Below are 17,020 nucleotides of genomic sequence, written 5' to 3' on the forward strand. Positions count from 1 at the left end.
TTTCCTTGTATCAAAATTGACTAGCTCCACAAGAAAAGGGAACCCTCCTACACTGTCAGTGGGAATGTAAACTGGTGCAGCCACTATGGAAAACAGTATGGAGCTTCCTCAAAAAACTAAAAATAGAGTTGCCATATGATCCTACAATCCCATTCCTAGGCATATAGTGAGAGAAAACTATAATTCGAAAAGATACATGCACCCCAATGTTCATAGCAGCACTGTTTACAATAGCCAAGACATGGAAACAACCTAAATGTCCATTGACAGATGAATGGACAAAGAAGACGTAGTACATGTATACAGTGGAATATTACTCAGCCACAAAAAAGAATGAAATAGTGCTGTTTGCAGCAACATGGATGGACCAGGAGATTATCATACGAAGTAAAGTCAGAAAGAGAAAGACAAATACCATATGATATCACTTACGTGTGGAATCTAAAATATAACACAAATGAACTTATCTATGAAAAAGAAACAGACTCACAGACATAGAGAACAGACTTGTGGTTGCCAAGGGGGCAGGGGGTGAGGGAGGGATGGATTGGGAGTTTGGGATTAGCAGATGCAAACTATTATATATAGAATGGATAAACAACAAGGTCCTCCTGTATAGCACAGGGAACTATATTCAATATCCTGGGATAAACCATAATGAAAAAGAATATGAAGAAGAATGTATATATATATATAACTGAATCACTTTGCTGTGCAACGGAAATTAACACATTGTAAATCAACTATGCTTCAATGAAATAATTTTTTTTAAACCTTGCCTAGCTCCACACATTACAGTTTGGCACCTTGCTTCTCTCACCTCACACCATGTCTTGTCACACTCCCATGTCAGTACACATGGGTCTAGCCCATCCTTTCTAATGGCAGTACAGAGTCACACTGAGTGGATGAATCACAATTAACTAGCCAGTCCTCTACAGAGGGACATTTAGATTATTTTCAGTTTTTTGCTACAATAAACCAGGCTGAAGTGGACATCCTTGCACAAATGTCTTTGTGTGCTTGTATTAGTAGAGGTCCAAGGGATGAATTCCTGGAAGAGGAACCGTTGGCTCCAAAGGAGCATGCATTTATGTCTTTGGTAAATGTTTACAAATCACCTTCCAAAAAGCATGTGACAATTTGCAGCTCTACCAGCAATCTGGGAACATTTTTTTTTTCCGGGCCCTGTGTAGTCTGGTTCCTGATTGCCCTCTCACACACCCTGCATTTCCACCACAGTGCCTTTGCCCATGCTATGTCCACAGCCTAATATTCCCTTCCTCCCTTGTCTGCCAGATGAAATCCCACAAGGCCCAACTCTGATGTCACCTCCTCTGTACAGCCTTCCCTGACTCCCTTGAGCTGTCAGAGTCCCCTTCCTCTGGGATCCCACAGCTTTTTGGGCATACCAACTAAGGACCTATGTGTGCCTGGAACTCTATGGCCATTTTGACAATCCAGACCATAACCACACATAAAAGGATCATGTCCACCTCCTTCTCCCTCCTTCCTTGTTCTTCAGTCTTTTACCTGTTCCCAAGCACAGTCCTGCCTCAGGGCCTTTGCACTTGCAGCTCCCTCTCTATGGATCTTGCTCTCAAGCATCTTGGCCTTGGAGCCTCTCTGGGGTCTCTGCTCCCATTCACCTTCTCACAAAGACCTCCCCTGACCCGTTGGTCTCAAGTGCCCCTCCTCTAGTAACTCTGGTTCATCTCCATTTCATCATCTTCATGACACTTCTCAGAAGCTGAAATAACCTTGTTTGGTTTAAGTGTTGACGTTTATTTTCTGTCCTGTGACCCGTCTCTGCACACACAGAAACTCACCACTGTAAACTTCGAAGAGCAAGGAACCTTGTTTTCCTTTTCCGCTGTCTCCAGCCTCAAACCTGCCTGGCACCTAAGCGCTCAATAATCGTTCACTGAATGAACCATCCGTATTTTACAGAAGAGGAAACTGACATTCAGAAAGGAGAGCTGAGTAGCCCAAGGTCCCACAGTTAATAAAACCACAGCTGAGATCCAAACAGGTCTGAACTCTAAAACCTACTGCACGTCCCTACTCTCAGCACACCGCATTTTCTTCCTCACCAGACTAGACTCTTGGGGGCAGGACTTGAGTCTGACAACGCTCCGGGTTCCCCAGCGGCGTGTCCCGGGCCCGCCCCGTGAGGCTAGCGGGCTCCGCGGAGATGTCACCCTCCCCGCCCCCTGTCAGTCAGGCCGAGGGGTGGCGCGGCCGCCAGTGGGGGCGCTGAGCTCAGAGCTGCCGCAGCGCCCCAGCCAAAGCAGAAGCGCGCGAGCGAGCAGGGCGCTAGGAGCGAGCGGTGGTTGGCGACGCACCCAAGGCCAGGGCACTACTGCGCCCCGGCTCAGGGCTCGCGCCCCGCCTGCTGCAGACCAAGCGGAGCGCCTGGACACGGCCCGATCCCCCAACGGCCCCGAGCCCACCCCAGCCCATCCTAGCCGAGGCCCTGCATCCGCCTGCCGCTGCTGCAGCCGCAGCCACAGCCGCAGCTCCATCCCCAGCCCGGAACCCGCATCCAGGTGAGGCGGCCGCGCTCCGGGCGCCCGGGTTGAGGAAAGGGCTGGGAATGGAGAGGGAACTGGATGGGATGGGGAAGGGGCTGGAGAACGGAAAGAGGACGCCGGTGGGTGCGTGTCAGTGTGCGCCCCGGGATATGTGTCTCTGTTGCTCGGTGTTTGCAACTGCCTGGGTGGCCGTGTGGACCTGCGTCCGCGGCCGTGTACCCCGTGTGTGTCAGAGTGTCCGTGCGCGTTGGAACGCCTGCATGTCCTGTGTGTGCACGTGAACGTGTCCATGGAGTATGTTTGTGTGCATGGCCGTGTGACTCTGTCGTGTGTGTACAGACAGGCCCCGGGGCTTCGCGCCTTGCCCAGCGCTCCGGTTCCGCGGGGCTGCAGGTTGCAGGGCCCCGGATAACCGAGGCGGTGGCCTCTCTTGCTTCCCCGGTTTCAAGGACGCTAGGACTCGCTGCGGCCCTGTGGCCTAGCGCTGGGGAGGGGGTAAGGCGGGAGCGGGTTCCGGGCCCGGAAGGGCGCCTTCGGTCTCAGGAGGGAGGGGAGGGGCCACCAGCGTCCCTCCGGAAGGGCTGGGGTGAGAATGAGGGGTCAGCACATCCGTGCCCATGTGTTCGCCCTCCTCAGGCCGCCAGGATGGACGTGTTCATGAAGGGCCTGTCCATGGCCAAGGAGGGCGTCGTGGCCGCCGCGGAGAAAACCAAGCAGGGGGTCACCGAGGCCGCGGAGAAGACCAAGGAGGGTGTCCTCTACGTTGGTGGGCGAGGGGCGGGGCTTCCGGGGTGCAGGGGTTTGGGTGTCCTCCGAGGGAGTGGAGCCGAGGTCCTTAGAAGGAGGGAGTGGGGGGTCTGGGAGGGAGAATATGAGTCAGCAGATGGGGCCGGGTCAGCAGTGGTCACTGAAGGCATAGCCAGCGATGGAACCTGGGCCAGTGATGAGACCGACTGGAGGGGGAATGGGGGAAAGGTTGGTGAGGGTGGGGTTCAGCTGAAAGTCCAGGGACCAATGTGGGGATCAAAGGAGACAGCCTTCTTTTCCTTATTCATCCCATTATTAATAGTTACCTGGTGCTGAGCCCTTACTCTCTGCCAAGTACCCTGTGAAATACATCCATAACATCTATCACCTCATTTAATGCTCCCTGCCCATCCACAGATCAGGGAAACTGGGGCTTCCCAGAGGTTTAACTATCTTGGTCAAGATCACAGCTTGATAAAACCCGAAGCTGGAGTTTGAGCCAAGCTTTATGGACTCCAAAATGCCCCCTCCCCTTGCTGTGCTCCCCCCTGTATTGCTGGGGCTCCCTCCCAGCCCTCCTCTCCAGCTACTTCCACCTCTGAATCGCTCTCTGGGTCTCCCTCCTCCCAGCGGTTCCACCACTGGCATCTTTCCTCTGGGTGCACCCTCCTTGCAGCTGCCAGCTGTCATCAGGAGAAAGGCCAAGTGGTTAAAATGTCTCACCCTAAGTGGGAAAAAAGAGGGAGCCTGCAGGATCATTTGCATAAAGGGAGGCAAGAAACTGATTGAATTCTGTCTGCTGATTCAGGGCTTTAACTTTTGTGCGGTCCGTAGAATTATCTCCTATTCAGGCTGTAGAGGGCTGGTTAACTTGCCCAGGGCTTTGGCAGACTTGGAGTTGTGATAATTCGAAAAATACTTATTGACCACCTACTATGTGCTGGTAGGTGCTGGCTCTCCTGATAGTGATGCCAAGTATTCCAGTAGTGGGATATGACATCCAGTGGCTGTGGTGGGGGGGGGGCCACTTTGGTAGGGTAAACAAAGAGGGTAGCATCTGAGCTGAGCCCGAAGAATAAGGAGGTTGGAAAGGGGGTGCAGAAAAGCAGGTGCAAAGGCTCTGGAATGGGCTGAAGGACACTGGATTCGAGAGCAGAGGGCAGAAAGCAGTGGTAGGAAATGAGATCAGAAAGGTGGGCAAGAGCCAGTTCATGAGTGGCCCCTGCAGGCCTGGGAAAAGCATGATTATAATTGCCATGACAGACTGTAAGCCAGGGACCGACAGGATCTGACTTCAGTATGGAAAGGTCCCTCAGGCCTCTGGGGACAGAACAAATTGCAGGGAGGCCCACTGGGAGGTAACATAGTCACCAGATGAGGGTGGTTGGGGCTAGGGCGGAGGTGATGGAGACTGGGAGAAGGCTTGAGCCCACACCTGCTGGACCCCAGCTCTGGCCTCCCTCTTCCCTCCTCCCTTCTCCCTCAGCCCTTTCACTCCTCTGGACCCCTGGCACCCCTGACACTGTGTCCTTGCTAACAGACTCGGCCCCTCCCTTTCCCCTTAGATGGGCACCTCCTGCTCCTCCCTCTGACCAGGAACTCCTGATGGCTCCCAGTTCTTACTCATCATAGCCTCAGCTCCCTGTAGTCTAGCATTCAACATGCTTTGTGGCCCCGCCTCAGTTTCCATTGCTTCGAACACACAGACCCTGTCGATGTGCTCCGCGCAGGCCCTGAAAACACACCTCTCTATGCCTTGCCCACATGGTTCCCTGTGCCTGGAACCCCCTCCTCAGTCTCCTTTCTGCATATCCACCTGCTCCCCATTTGTCAAGACCCAGGCAGTGCCCCCTCCCCCATCATGCACCCCCTGGAGCTGGAAGTCCTCTCCCCACTGCTTGAGGTCCAGGGCACCAACTCTGCTCTTCTCTTTCCCCCATCTGACAGTGAGCCATTGGCCTGGAACCTGAATCAGAGCAGGTGCCAACAGGCATTTGTGGGAGGAATAAATGGATGTGCATGCACAACCCCCCACCCCTGCCAGTCTCTGGGTCTAGCTGGACTTAGCCCTGAGAATCCTGTCTTCTTGCACCCTCCTCCTGCCGGCCTCAGCTGGCCCAGACACCCGTTTCTGGCTCTGTCAGTTGTTTTCTGGGTTGCCAAATCCTCAGGATGGGAGACAGCCCACTCCCCTGAGAACATCCACCCCCCACCACCTCAGGTTAGGGTCTCTTGCCATTCCCAGTCGCTACCCTCCTGGAAAGACCCAGCCAATGCCATGGGTGTCAGTCACCGTCTTCACGTCACCCTTATACACCCATTCTGCATCTGAGACTCTCCCAACTTCGGCCAGAAGGAGGGATTTGCACTCTAGTTAGAAGAGAGTCTTTAGAAGAAATGGAGCGGGGAATGTTGGGATGTGAGTGTCCTCGGGTAAGCTGTGGGCAGTTATGCATCAGGGGCACCAGGGACACCTTTCCAAATACAGAGCCTTTTTGCCCCGCCCCCAGTTCCACCCCCCTTCCACCCCCATCTGCTCCCATCCTGGGCAGAGGATTAAATGAACCGGAGCAGGTAGAGTGCTTTCCCAGTGCTGGCACTCAGGCAACATCCACCAGAGGTGTGGGTATCCTATCAGGTGGGGGTGGTAGGGGACAGAGAGTGGGGAGAACTGGAAGTCCTGAGGATGTGGGCATGGGGGGCACTTGTGGGATTTGGGAGCCCAAGGAGGCAGTGAAGGGCCAGGATGCCCAATGCTGACGGGGTCCCTCTGCCCACCCTGTAACTGCTGTGCTTGCTGGAGTCTGTTCCCTTGGCTCAGAACCCTTACGTGTGCTCCTTTTTGTCCCCATAGGAAGCAAGACCCGAGAGGGGGTTGTACAAGGAGTGGCCTCAGGTACCAGCCCAGCCCTGCTCAGCCCTGTGTCCTCACCCTGGCCTGGGATCTGGTTGGCACACAGAGACTGGGGGGGAGGGGTGGTGGAAGAGGGCACCCCCAAGGCTTCCTGGGGGTGTGCTCCATGGGAAGGCAGGCCCTGGGACACTATGGAGGAGGGTGGCATCTATGCCTGCTTCACCCTGGCCCCCAACCCTCTCCCTGACGCAGTGGCTGAGAAAACCAAGGAGCAGGCATCTCATCTGGGAGGAGCCGTGTTCTCTGGGGCTGGGAATATCGCAGCAGCCACAGGCCTGGTGAAGAAGGAGGAATTTCCCACCGATCTGAAGGTGAGCTATCCTTCCAACACACACACAACACACACACACACACACACAGACACGTGCCAGGCACACCCATAAACCTGCCACCAGGCTCCCTGTTCCCCCAGCCAGCCTGGGGCACAAGCCACCTTGCCTCACTTTCTGCAGAGCCCTGCTAGACGCAGCTCAGAATGAGTCTGCATGAAGCTGTGTATGGGCATGGCACTCCCCGTGACTGTGACCCAGATCTGGCTGGATACGTGTATCCTGATTCTGAGAGTCATCTGGACCACTTTTGGCCTCATCCACATATGTCACTGATTGTTCACTCATGTCTTTTCAGTCAACAAGTATTCATGCCAGAGAGGGATTGTTCTAGGGGTTACAACAGAATAGGTTCCTACATTCATGGAGCTGACACTGTAGTGGGAGAAGATACAGTAAAAAGCTAACCAGTAAGCAAGATGGTTTCAGACAGGCGTATGTGTTATGAAGAAAAGACAAGGGTGAGGGGATAGACAGTCAAGGGGTGAGGGGGCTACTTTAGTTGGGAAGGCTTCTCCGAGGAGGTGACCTTAGAGCTGACACCCAAGGGATGAGGCAAGCCATGTGGAAAGTATATTTCAGGCAGTAGGAAGAGCACGTGCAAAGGCCCTGAGGCAGGCATGAGTAGAAGTGGGCCATGGGGAGGGGTGAACTGTGTGTCTCACATTTGTGCAGACATGGTTACCCCAGGCAAGAGGTGGCGGCTACCCACGTGTGCATGAAGTCAGATACCTCATTAGGACACGCTGTAGGGTGAGAGCTGTGAGCTCTGGAGCCCCACAGAGCTGGATCTGAATCCCAATTCCACTACTTCCTGTGTGACCCTGTGCAGGTCCCATCATGTCTCTGAGCCTGATTCTTTGCCTCTAAGGTGGGAGATGAGCACAAGAGGACTTTCAGGTAGATTACAGATAATGTAGCTCAGAGGTTCTCAAAAACTTAAGTGTGTATTGGATCACGAGGAGGCCAGGTTAAAATACAGACTGTTGGTCACATCCCTAGAATTTCTGATTCAGTAGGCCTGTGGGGCTTGAGAATTTGCACGTTTAACAAGTACCTGGGTGATATTGATGCTGCAGGTCCAGGGATCACACTTTGAGAACTACTGATGTAAAAAGCCTGGATGGCATAGTGAGTGCCCAGTAAGAGATGATGGCCCCATGATCACATGGTCAGCCTGTGTGTGCCCCCAAGGTCTTGTGTCACCATAGGTGTGCTAGGACAGTGCACTCTGTGGGTCTATATGATATCTGTAGAGACACGCCTCCCATGGGGTGCTCTGTGTTGCCCACGTGTAAGTGCAAACTCTGCCTCTGTTGGGGTGGGGCTTTCTTCAGCGTGATCAGGAAATCAGTGTGCATTCAGCATGAGGGTATCCATGCTGAGGAGACCCCACAGCACCCTCCACTCCAGACATTTTGCACAGTTGGTTCCTTCCCCTGTCTGAAAGCTGGGACCTGACTCAGAAGTTCTGGTTCAAGTCCTGTCTCTGCGTTTTATCAGCTGTGTGACTTCCCATTTCTTGTCCTTATGTTTCCAGTGATTGCTCCCATTCACTGATCTCTTGTGTGGGTAGGCACTGTTCTAGATATTGTACATGGAGTCACTCATTGAATCTTCACAACATCCCTGGAAAGAAGGCATCACAATTAGCCCATTTTACAGATGAAGGAACTGAGGCTCAGAGAGGTAAAATGACTTGCCCAAGATCACAAATCCTGACTTCCCCCCTGAGAAGGTGGTTGGGAGGATAAGCTCAGGTTCATGTCACTGTAGTCCCTTGGTGCCAACATGGGGCCAGGCCCAGCGCTGAGAGCTGGGTTGCAGAGAAGGCAGGTCTGGGCCTGAGCTCTCAGCTCAAGGCTTGGTGGGGGCCTTGCACAGAACCATTTCTCTCAGGCTGCCTTCCTCTTACCAGCACTTGTTGACACTTCAAGCCTCCTCTCTCAAGGAAGCTCAAGATCATAGACTTACAATCCAAAGCCAGGCCTTTGGGGCCACTGGGCCTATGGAGAACCCATGCAAGCCAGGGGTGCAAGGTTCTGTCTCTACCTCTCAGTCTGCTCACATACGTTATCATGGAAGCCTCCCCATATGCATGCAAAGCAGAGACACCATCCCATTTCCTACCCGAGGCAGCTGAGATCAGAGGTAAAATGACTTACCTAATGCCAAAGAGGTAGTGAATGGCCAGGCTAGGATGGTTTTTAAGTGAACTTTTTTATTGAAGTACAGAATTCATGCAGAAAGCATGCAGCTCCATGAAATTTCCACAGATTCAACTCTCCCCAAGTAACTAGCACCCAGATCAAGACACAGAACATCAGCCCCTTAGAAGCCTCCCTTACACCTCCTCCCAGTCCCTACTCCCGGGGCCAAGACTAGGGTGAGAGAAGTGAGGCATCTGGGGCACAAAATTTAAGGGAGGATGCTTATTCCAGGGTCTCCTTTGCACCCCAGGCGCCTGACTCTCCTCACCTTTGTCCTGGCCCTGTCTTGCCCTGCACAGCTAATTGCTTCCTGACTTCTATCACCACAAATAAGTTGGGTGTTTTTCAGCTTCACATAAATGTTATCCTAGAGCACATGCTCTTCTTGACCTGGCTTCTTTCATTCATCAGTAAGCGTGAGAGTCAACCATGCTGTGGTGTGCACTGTGGTTCCCCATCCTTGAGGTGAAGTAACCACTGTGTGATAGGACGACAGAGCACACATCCATTCGACTGTTGTTGGACATTTGAGATGTTTCCCAATAATGTGCAGAGCTGGGATTCTTAATAGTCTGTTTCTTTCCTGGGTTCTGGTCATAGCTGGGTGACTTTGGGCAAACTAACATTTCCTCACCTCCTGGGCCTTGATGGACCCACCTGTAACTGGGGAAAGTGAGCCAGGCCAGGAGTGTAAACTCATGTGCCCACAGGGCCCATGACAGGTAATGTGAAGGAGCTGAAGCTGCCTGGATGGAGCCGGAGCAACTAGAGTGTAGAGGTGCCAGCCCTCCAGGGTCCCGTGATTCTCACCTCTGTCCAGTAGGGAGGGACAGTGGTTACATGTGGAAGTGGGAGAGGTGGTGTGCCCCTTGCCTACAGGTTCCCACACACATGGCCTTGTGCAGCCGTGCCTGGACCTCAGGTTACTGTGAATGCCCACGTGTGCAGCCAGCTCAGTCCCATGTTTGTGCACATACATGTGCTCACCCACGGGGGACTGGCCATGTGTCTGGCAGCCCCCTATTTGCGTGCCTGCTGGTCTGCACCGGTCTGGACAGCAGATGCAGTGGGGAGGGGAGAGTCTTAGCTCACACATCCAAGCAACACCATGAGCTGTCGCTTCCAGCTTATCTTAAAATAGCAACAGCTGAAGAAACCAGGCCACACAGGGCCCTGGGGGAGGGATGGGTGGAAAGTGGCAGGGGAATGGCTCAGAGCCCCTGCTCAGCCCTGTCCCTGAGCCTCCATCTCCCTCCAGCCCAGAGGAGCCTCCAGGGTTATCTCTGGGGACCTGATACGCACACCCTCACAGAGCTGACACAAAGAGGGTAGGGATAAATGGGTGACTGAGTGTGCCATCTATCTCCCCATCCCACCCAGTCCATATGATGGAAGCACAGGAGGCTGCCACGTGCTGGGGAGAGGGGTATGGAGAGCCCTCTCCCCCATGCCACCCCCAGCTTCAACCCATAATTGGAGGAATTTCACTCCTCCATCCCACTTCCAAGGCACTCCAAATGAACAATTTAATTAAAAATTCTGGTTGCATTGCCAACAAAGCCTAACCTTCCCCCAAGCAGCCAAAAGCTTCCCAAGGTACGAATTCGAGGGGCATCTCCAGCTGGCCTCACGGGCACTGTCTCTTCTCTGCCTGCAGCCAGAGGAAGTGGCCCAGGAAGCTGCAGAGGAGCCGCTGATTGAGCCTCTGATGGAGCCGGAAGGGGAGAGTTATGAGGAACCGCCCCAGGTGAGGGCTGTCAAGGCTGGGTGGGGCTTTGGGCATCCCCAGCTTGGGTGGGAGGTTCCTGGCAGGATAAGGTTAGGCCTGGGAGCTTCAAGCCCCCCCCCCCACCTTTCTAGAACCCAGACACCAGAGGTGGCAGCAGGGAGGGAGGACAGATGGGGCCTAGCACTGGGCGCCAGGTACCCCTGCCCAGAACATCCCAGATGTCCCCAACTTCCAGGTTTCTCTTCTGCCCAGCGAGAGGGACATGCACTATTCCTCCTTGAGGGGGAGGGGTCTCTGGGCCGGGCCTGGCCACTTGGTCTCCAACCCCTTCCTCTTTTGCTCTTCTCCACTCCACCCCCATCCCTCTGATGCAGGAGGAGTATCGGGAGTATGAGCCAGAGGCGTAAGGGCCCAGGACGGCCCCCCACCAGCAGCACAATCCCTTCCCTGTCCCGTGCCCCGCCCCCCAGAGCCAGGGTTGTCCTACCCCTTCCCCTTAAAACACGAGATCTTCCTTCGCTCCGAGGCGCCCCCTCGGAGCCTGTGTTAGAGTCTATCTGTCTGTCCCACCTGCCCGCGTCCAACCCTGGGGCGTGGACAGGGCCGGGGCTGCGGCCACGGCTGGTAGCCTCGCCCCACCTATGTCGCCCCCTCCCCACCCCATCCCATCCCATCCAGTGTCTGCGCGGATGTAGCATGTTCGTTGTGTTTTTAAACGAGTCGGAAAGCAACGGCTCCCCTCCATCCCCGACAGAGGCTCTCTGAGGGGTCCCGGGAAGCCCCAGAACGCCCCCACCCCGCATTCCCACATCGACCCCAAGAACCTTTTTTTTTTTTTAACCAAAACCAGGAGCCAGGCTGTGCCATGCCCCTCCCCCAGCCGGCCCGGTCCGAGCGCGGGCGTCGTGTGTCGTGATTGTGGCATGGAGAGTCCCCCACCCCCGTGTGAGTGTGTCCCGGGCGGGCGGGCCCGGCCGCCCCCCGGGTGTCCATGAATAAAGCCAATCTGTCTGTAGCAGGCGCCGCACTGGGCAGGGCTGGGCTGGGCTGGGCGCCGGATGGGGACGACCGACAGGCTGCCACGTCCCAGCCTGCCCCACGCCCCTCTTGGGGCCCGGCACACTCAGCCCAGGTACAAGACTGACCACATCTGGCCTCAGCTCCTACCCGCCCCGCACCCCCGGGGGACGACCTGGATGGAGGGGTGCCTCCCAGGTTGGGCCACGCTGCGGGCTGGGAGGCGGGAAGGCGGCCTCGGGCGCCACCTACTGGACCGTAAAGCGCCTACTGGGCGTGCTGGGCGGAGGGAAGTCCACTGCAGCCAAGGCGCAGGGCCGACCGGCTCAAGGCGCATGCAGCGCAGGCGCCTCGCTGATCACGCACGCGCGGACCAGCGTGCACGCACGCTGGCCGACACGTGCAGACCAGCGCGCGCACTCAGAGTTGCACACGCGCCGCGATGAAGCTCTGGGAAAACAGCAGCGCGGTCACTGGAAGAAGCTGCTTCGCTCAAACCTCTCCCCGCGAGAACGTTGACACGCACATACCCCTGCGCACACCTGCTCACCGCAGAAAAACTCATCCCAGGGGAGGGGAAATGGGCAGTTGCCACGGAAAAAAGCAGAGTTCGGGCAATCAGTGCTCCACCCTTCCCGGAAAGGAGTCCGAAAGTTTGCTACCTCGTCTGAGGTGAGCAAGGGTCTGCAGAAATCTGGGAAGCCGACCTGGCGCCTTGAGCGGATGAGTATTTGCACTAGAGGGCCCCCAACACCGCCGCGGTGCAGGGAAGTAGCGGGGCGGAGATGCCGCCTTGCTGCGCAGAGGCCCCGCCTCCATCAAGGCGAAGGCACTGCTCTGATTGGCACAGAAGCTCCCCCGCCCCAACCTGTGATAGGCCCCGCCCCCGACGATGCAGTACTCTTGCTCTCTTTTGCCGCAGCCGCGGGCTAAATTGACTCACCCATGCGGAAGCCCGGCTCTGCTTTGCCGCAGTAACCCCCATTCTTGCCTGAGGAAGACCCGGCCCCTTCTCTGCCAGGTCCGACCTCCTTTCCGACTCAAACCTTGCTTCGCCCCGCCAGCCCCAAGGGCTGGAAGGAGCTTGCTGTATTCAGTCAACCGCCAGGTGTTTAGCGCCCCCTCCTTCCCTGAGTTGTTCGGGGCGGGGGGGTGGTGCCTGGCTCGAGAAGGCCTTGAACGCTGGGGGAGACCGGGGTCCACTCGGGTCACCTTGGCCTGCAGTGTACGAGCCTTTACTTCTGGAAGTAGGAGGCTTATGGCAGACGTGTGTGTAGGGAGAACAAACCGGTGGACTCCAATTCTCTGGCTCAACGTGCGGGTTCCAGGATGGCCAGATCCTTTTTGGCTGAATTAAGACATTATTTACAACCCACAGTCTGCAGGGATTGCAAACTCGTGGCCCTTAGGTTGAATTTGGCCTGTAGAGATGTTTAATTTTCTAGCACAAGGTTTAAATATTTTTCACTTGATTCCAGGTGGCGACAGCCCCTTTCCCTCCCTGTTGTGTTCCTCCCATCCTCTTCACTCATTTTCATGAAATGCCTGAGGAATTTGAGTTTGCCAACCCCTTGCCAGCTACCAGCACCTGATATCCATTTTTAGATGCCCAAACCAGGTTCACCATCTGGCTTGTGAAGAGGTTTATTCCTCGTTCCCGGGTGCCAAGCCACACACCTGGTTTTCTGAGCTTGATTTTCTGCTCAGAGACCAATGTTCTCATCTGCAGGGGTCACTTTAAATGCATTCCAGGCACAAGCCCAGAAGTGACCATGGAAGATGCCAGCCCTGTGTCAGACCGAACTCCTGACTGTGAGTGCGTGTGTGAGCACACACAGCTCATGGGCTCCACCCTCAGGACAGGGACAGCCATTTCCCCAGTGCCCAGTATCTCCCAGGCATCCAGCACTTGCCTCCATTCATTTCACTTGAAACTGTCCTCAAGGATTCCTTATTAGCCCCAATTTATGGATGAGAGAATGGAGGCCAGAGAGGCAGAGTCACCTGCCCTAGGTCACATTGCTGGGAAGTGGCAAAGGCCACATCCAGCCCCAAGCCTGACTCCGAAGCCCAGTTCCTTTGGAATTTTCCAAAAGGGACTTGCTCTGAGGGGAGACAAACAAAACCCACCAACAACAGGAAAATGTGCAGGCAGCAGAGTGTAGATAACAGATGCTTGCGCAACTTCATGGAGACTGCAAGTGAGATTGTGTGTGGGGGGGTGTTGAGTGTGCACACTTACATATGGATGCAGGTGTATCTCTGTTCACACGTGTACATGGAGGTTGCCCACACGTTGTGTGCATTTAGTCATTCGACAGTGTGTGTTGCTCACCTGCTCTGTTCTTAGAAGTAAGGGGCTGCAGGGAACAGCCCTGCGGGTCACTGCCCTGGCAGAACTCATGTCCATGGATCAGCAAATATATGGATCAAGATAATTTTGGGTTTTATGGAGAACATAAAACAGAGCAATGTGATAGAATGTGACACAGTAAGGGTGGTGACCAGCATTCAATTGGGTGGTCAGGTCAAGCATCTAAGGAAGCAAGGTAGAGCTGAAACCTGAATGAAAAGGAGGTGGCCTGGGAAATCTGGGGAGGGCAAGCATCACAGCACAGGAAGAGCCCCGCTGCGTCTCTGTGGACACGGTGTGTGTGGTTGGCGAGGCCACACGTGGCCAGGCCTCTGAGATCTGTGGGTCCAGCCCCCCCCACCTGGTTCACACCTTCCTTTCCTTTGCCTGCTTCTTTCCTTCACCTGGACATCTGCCTGCAACTCTGCCTGTTGAAATCCTTCCCTCTTCTGAGCTTCCCCTAGTTCTCTAACCAGAACTGACTTCTTGTCACCCCCATCTGCTCAGCTGTGCACACGGAGACCCCCTCCTCACACATGTCAGCACTCTGTGGACCTTTGCTGGCTGGGTAACCTGAAACTGCCCTCTCCCCTGATGAAGGGATGGGGGCTGTCCCTGTGCCCCACCATTCGTCCATCTCCCTCCCTGTCTTCCCACCCCCACCCTTAGTAATGTGGCTCCACAGCCTTCTCTGGAACTTTATTTTTGTTTTCTCCCTTCCCTATTTATAGCTCTCTCCCCTCCGAACCATCCCTGCATCCATCCTGTTGCCTAGAAACCAGCTCTGGGCTGAGGGTGGGGGAAGGCCAGGCCGAGCCCAGGCAGGGGGAAGGAAGAGCTGTCACCCACTCCCCTTCTCGGCACTGCCCCCAGGTTCCCGGAAGCCCACCTGCCCTCTGCCCAGTACCCACAGGTGTTTTTTAAAGATAAAACAAAATGTGAAAAACAGCATTTTTTGTGAAGTCCTTCATGGCTTCTAAAGGGTATGATGCACATGATTGCACTCACGCATCTCAACACCCTGCCCCACTGGAGGCCCAGACCCATTTTTTCAGATGAGGAAACTAAGGCTTTGGAAAGCAAAGGTCCTATGGGTCAAGACTTCTCAGCAGAAACTCCATGGCTCTGCACTTGTTAGACATAGGACATTGGCCTGAAACATGGAAAAGAAGATTTAAAAGCATAAATGATTCCATAATCTGTTAGTTGCAGAAGAGTAAAGAGAAAAATTTTGTCATGATCCTGCCACACACCAAGCCACTAGGCAGGCTCCCTACCTTGCCACTTCCCCCTGCCACTTCCAATGCCCCAACCATGGCCCCACCATGGCCCTGCCGTGCCCAACTGCAGCTTAACTCCAGCCCTAATGCTTACCTTCCACAGATCGGACCAAGAAGCCTAGGTTTGGTTCCTGGCTCTGTCACTTCAACTGTGTGACCTTAGGTAGTTCACAGAATCTCTTTGAGCTTCAGTTTCTTCAGCTCAAACGTAAGGAGGATAATTTCCACTCCTAAGGATGCTATTAGTCTACTCTAGGACTAATAAGAGAATTGAATGCAATACTGATGAGAAAGTGCTTTGAAACTGTAGAATACTGTAACACGTGAGTGAGCAATTAGAATAGTAAATATTGTAATTATTGTTGTTATTAGGGCCAAAAGGTGGGGCGGGGGAGCCAAAGTGGGCCCTGGGATCAGAGAGGGAGCCCCTTGCCCGTGTCCAGGCAGAAGGATCCACTTCCCTGGCAGAATGAGGGGCGTGGTTGGGGGCTGCCTGAGAGCACCTGCAGACCACTGAGGAGTGGAGGAGGGCACAGAGACCCTCTTGTGCCTGATTCCTCCTGCTCAAGTGCCCATGCTCCCTGTCCCCATCCCCGACTGCCCCGCTCCCTGTCCACTACCCAAGGCCCATCTCTGCCTTCAAAATAGGCCTTCTGGGCAGAGTGGGGGAGAGGGCTGCCAAGGAGCAGCTGGGCCATGATTCAGACTGAGTCACCCATCCAAATGCCAGGGTGGCCCCCAGCTGGGCCGGGGCCTACAGCTGCTGGGGGGAGGAGACCTTTGTGGGCAGCAGGCTGTGCTCATAGGTGCCTGGACGAGGGGCTCTCATGAATATCAGGGTAGTGCTGTGCGGGTCTGGGAGTGGTGCATATGAGGAGGTCAGGGTGAGGAAAGTGACCCCATGGGCATCAGTTACCTGCACTGACAGAGGAGGCAGGGTTTGTGTGTGTGTGTGTGTGTACACACGCACACCTGTGCACGCATGGGCGTTGCATGTATATCTGACTGAATGAAGAGGGGCTCATAGTGTGCGCAGGAGTTTGGCTGCCAGCTTTGTCACTTTCTGTGTGACCCTGGCAAGTTACTTAACTTCTATGAACTTTTGTTGCTTTATCTGTGAAATGGGAATAATAATAATATCAATCTCAGGTGGTTTTTCTTAAGGGTTAAATATAAAGAGATGACTGTAAGACACTTGGGCAGTCAGTAAATGGTACACCACCACCACCATCTAGGGGATACTGGGTTATACCCTGCATGCATGAGGATGGGTACATATCTGAGTGTTTGTATCCAGGGCTGTGTCCATACAAGCCTCAGGGGGTGGGGGGTCTGGGTGAGTGTTTCTTGAAGGAGCAGATGAATGTGTGTTGTGTGTGCACCTCTGAAGCAAAGAGAAGAACTTTCCAGAAAGTTGGGTTTGTGTGGCATTGCCTGCCATGTGATCCTGCCCACCCTCCCACCTCTTTCTCCTTCTCTCCCTCCCTCTCTCTCTCCCCTTCTCTCTCTCTCCTCTCTCTCTCTCTCTCTCTCTCTCTCACACACACACACACACACACACACACACACATACACATACACACCTTTCCTAGAGGCTATGATTTGCTGAAATTTGGCCTAGACCAGGACCAGTGTCCACGCAAGGGGTGAGGAACTGTGAATGCCACTGTACTGGAAATCTCAGACCTTCTCAAAAGCCTTTAGTCTCAAGCAAAGCTGGAATGGGGGCCAGATCCCAAGGGTGATGTGCCTGGATTTGAAAGCAGAACCATGTGTGATGGAGTAGATGTGAACATGAGATGTGCGTGTGTATGTGCATGTGTGTGGCGGTGGGGCCGGGGTGGCACTGGGGGGTGGCCGCTGTCTCTGCTCTGGTACAGTCTGCTTGTCTCCATGGTGCCTGTTGC

The 17,020-nt window shown here is 54.5% G+C and overlaps 1 protein-coding gene across 3 annotated transcripts; it reads left to right on the forward strand.

Moving 5' to 3' along the window:
- Positions 1 to 3,179: 3,179 nt before the first annotated feature.
- SNCB (synuclein beta) lies at positions 3,180 to 10,870 on the forward strand (the record flags this gene model as incomplete). Of its 3 annotated transcripts, XM_082622726.1 has the most annotated exons (5): positions 3,180 to 3,300; positions 6,136 to 6,177; positions 6,388 to 6,506; positions 10,392 to 10,481; positions 10,838 to 10,870. In XM_082622726.1, 5 exons carry the CDS (start codon positions 3,180 to 3,182, stop codon positions 10,868 to 10,870), a joined length of 405 nt encoding a protein of 134 aa, XP_082478852.1. The 3 variants fall into 3 exon arrangements, with proteins under 3 accessions (XP_082478852.1, XP_082478854.1, XP_082478853.1); XM_082622728.1 differs by lacking the exon at positions 10,392 to 10,481; XM_082622727.1 differs by lacking the exon at positions 6,136 to 6,177.
- Positions 10,871 to 17,020: the final 6,150 nt, after the last annotated feature.

Source organism: Mesoplodon mirus (genome assembly GCF_964341445.2).
Source record: "Mesoplodon mirus genome assembly, chromosome: 5".
NCBI lineage: Eukaryota > Metazoa > Chordata > Mammalia > Artiodactyla > Ziphiidae > Mesoplodon > Mesoplodon mirus.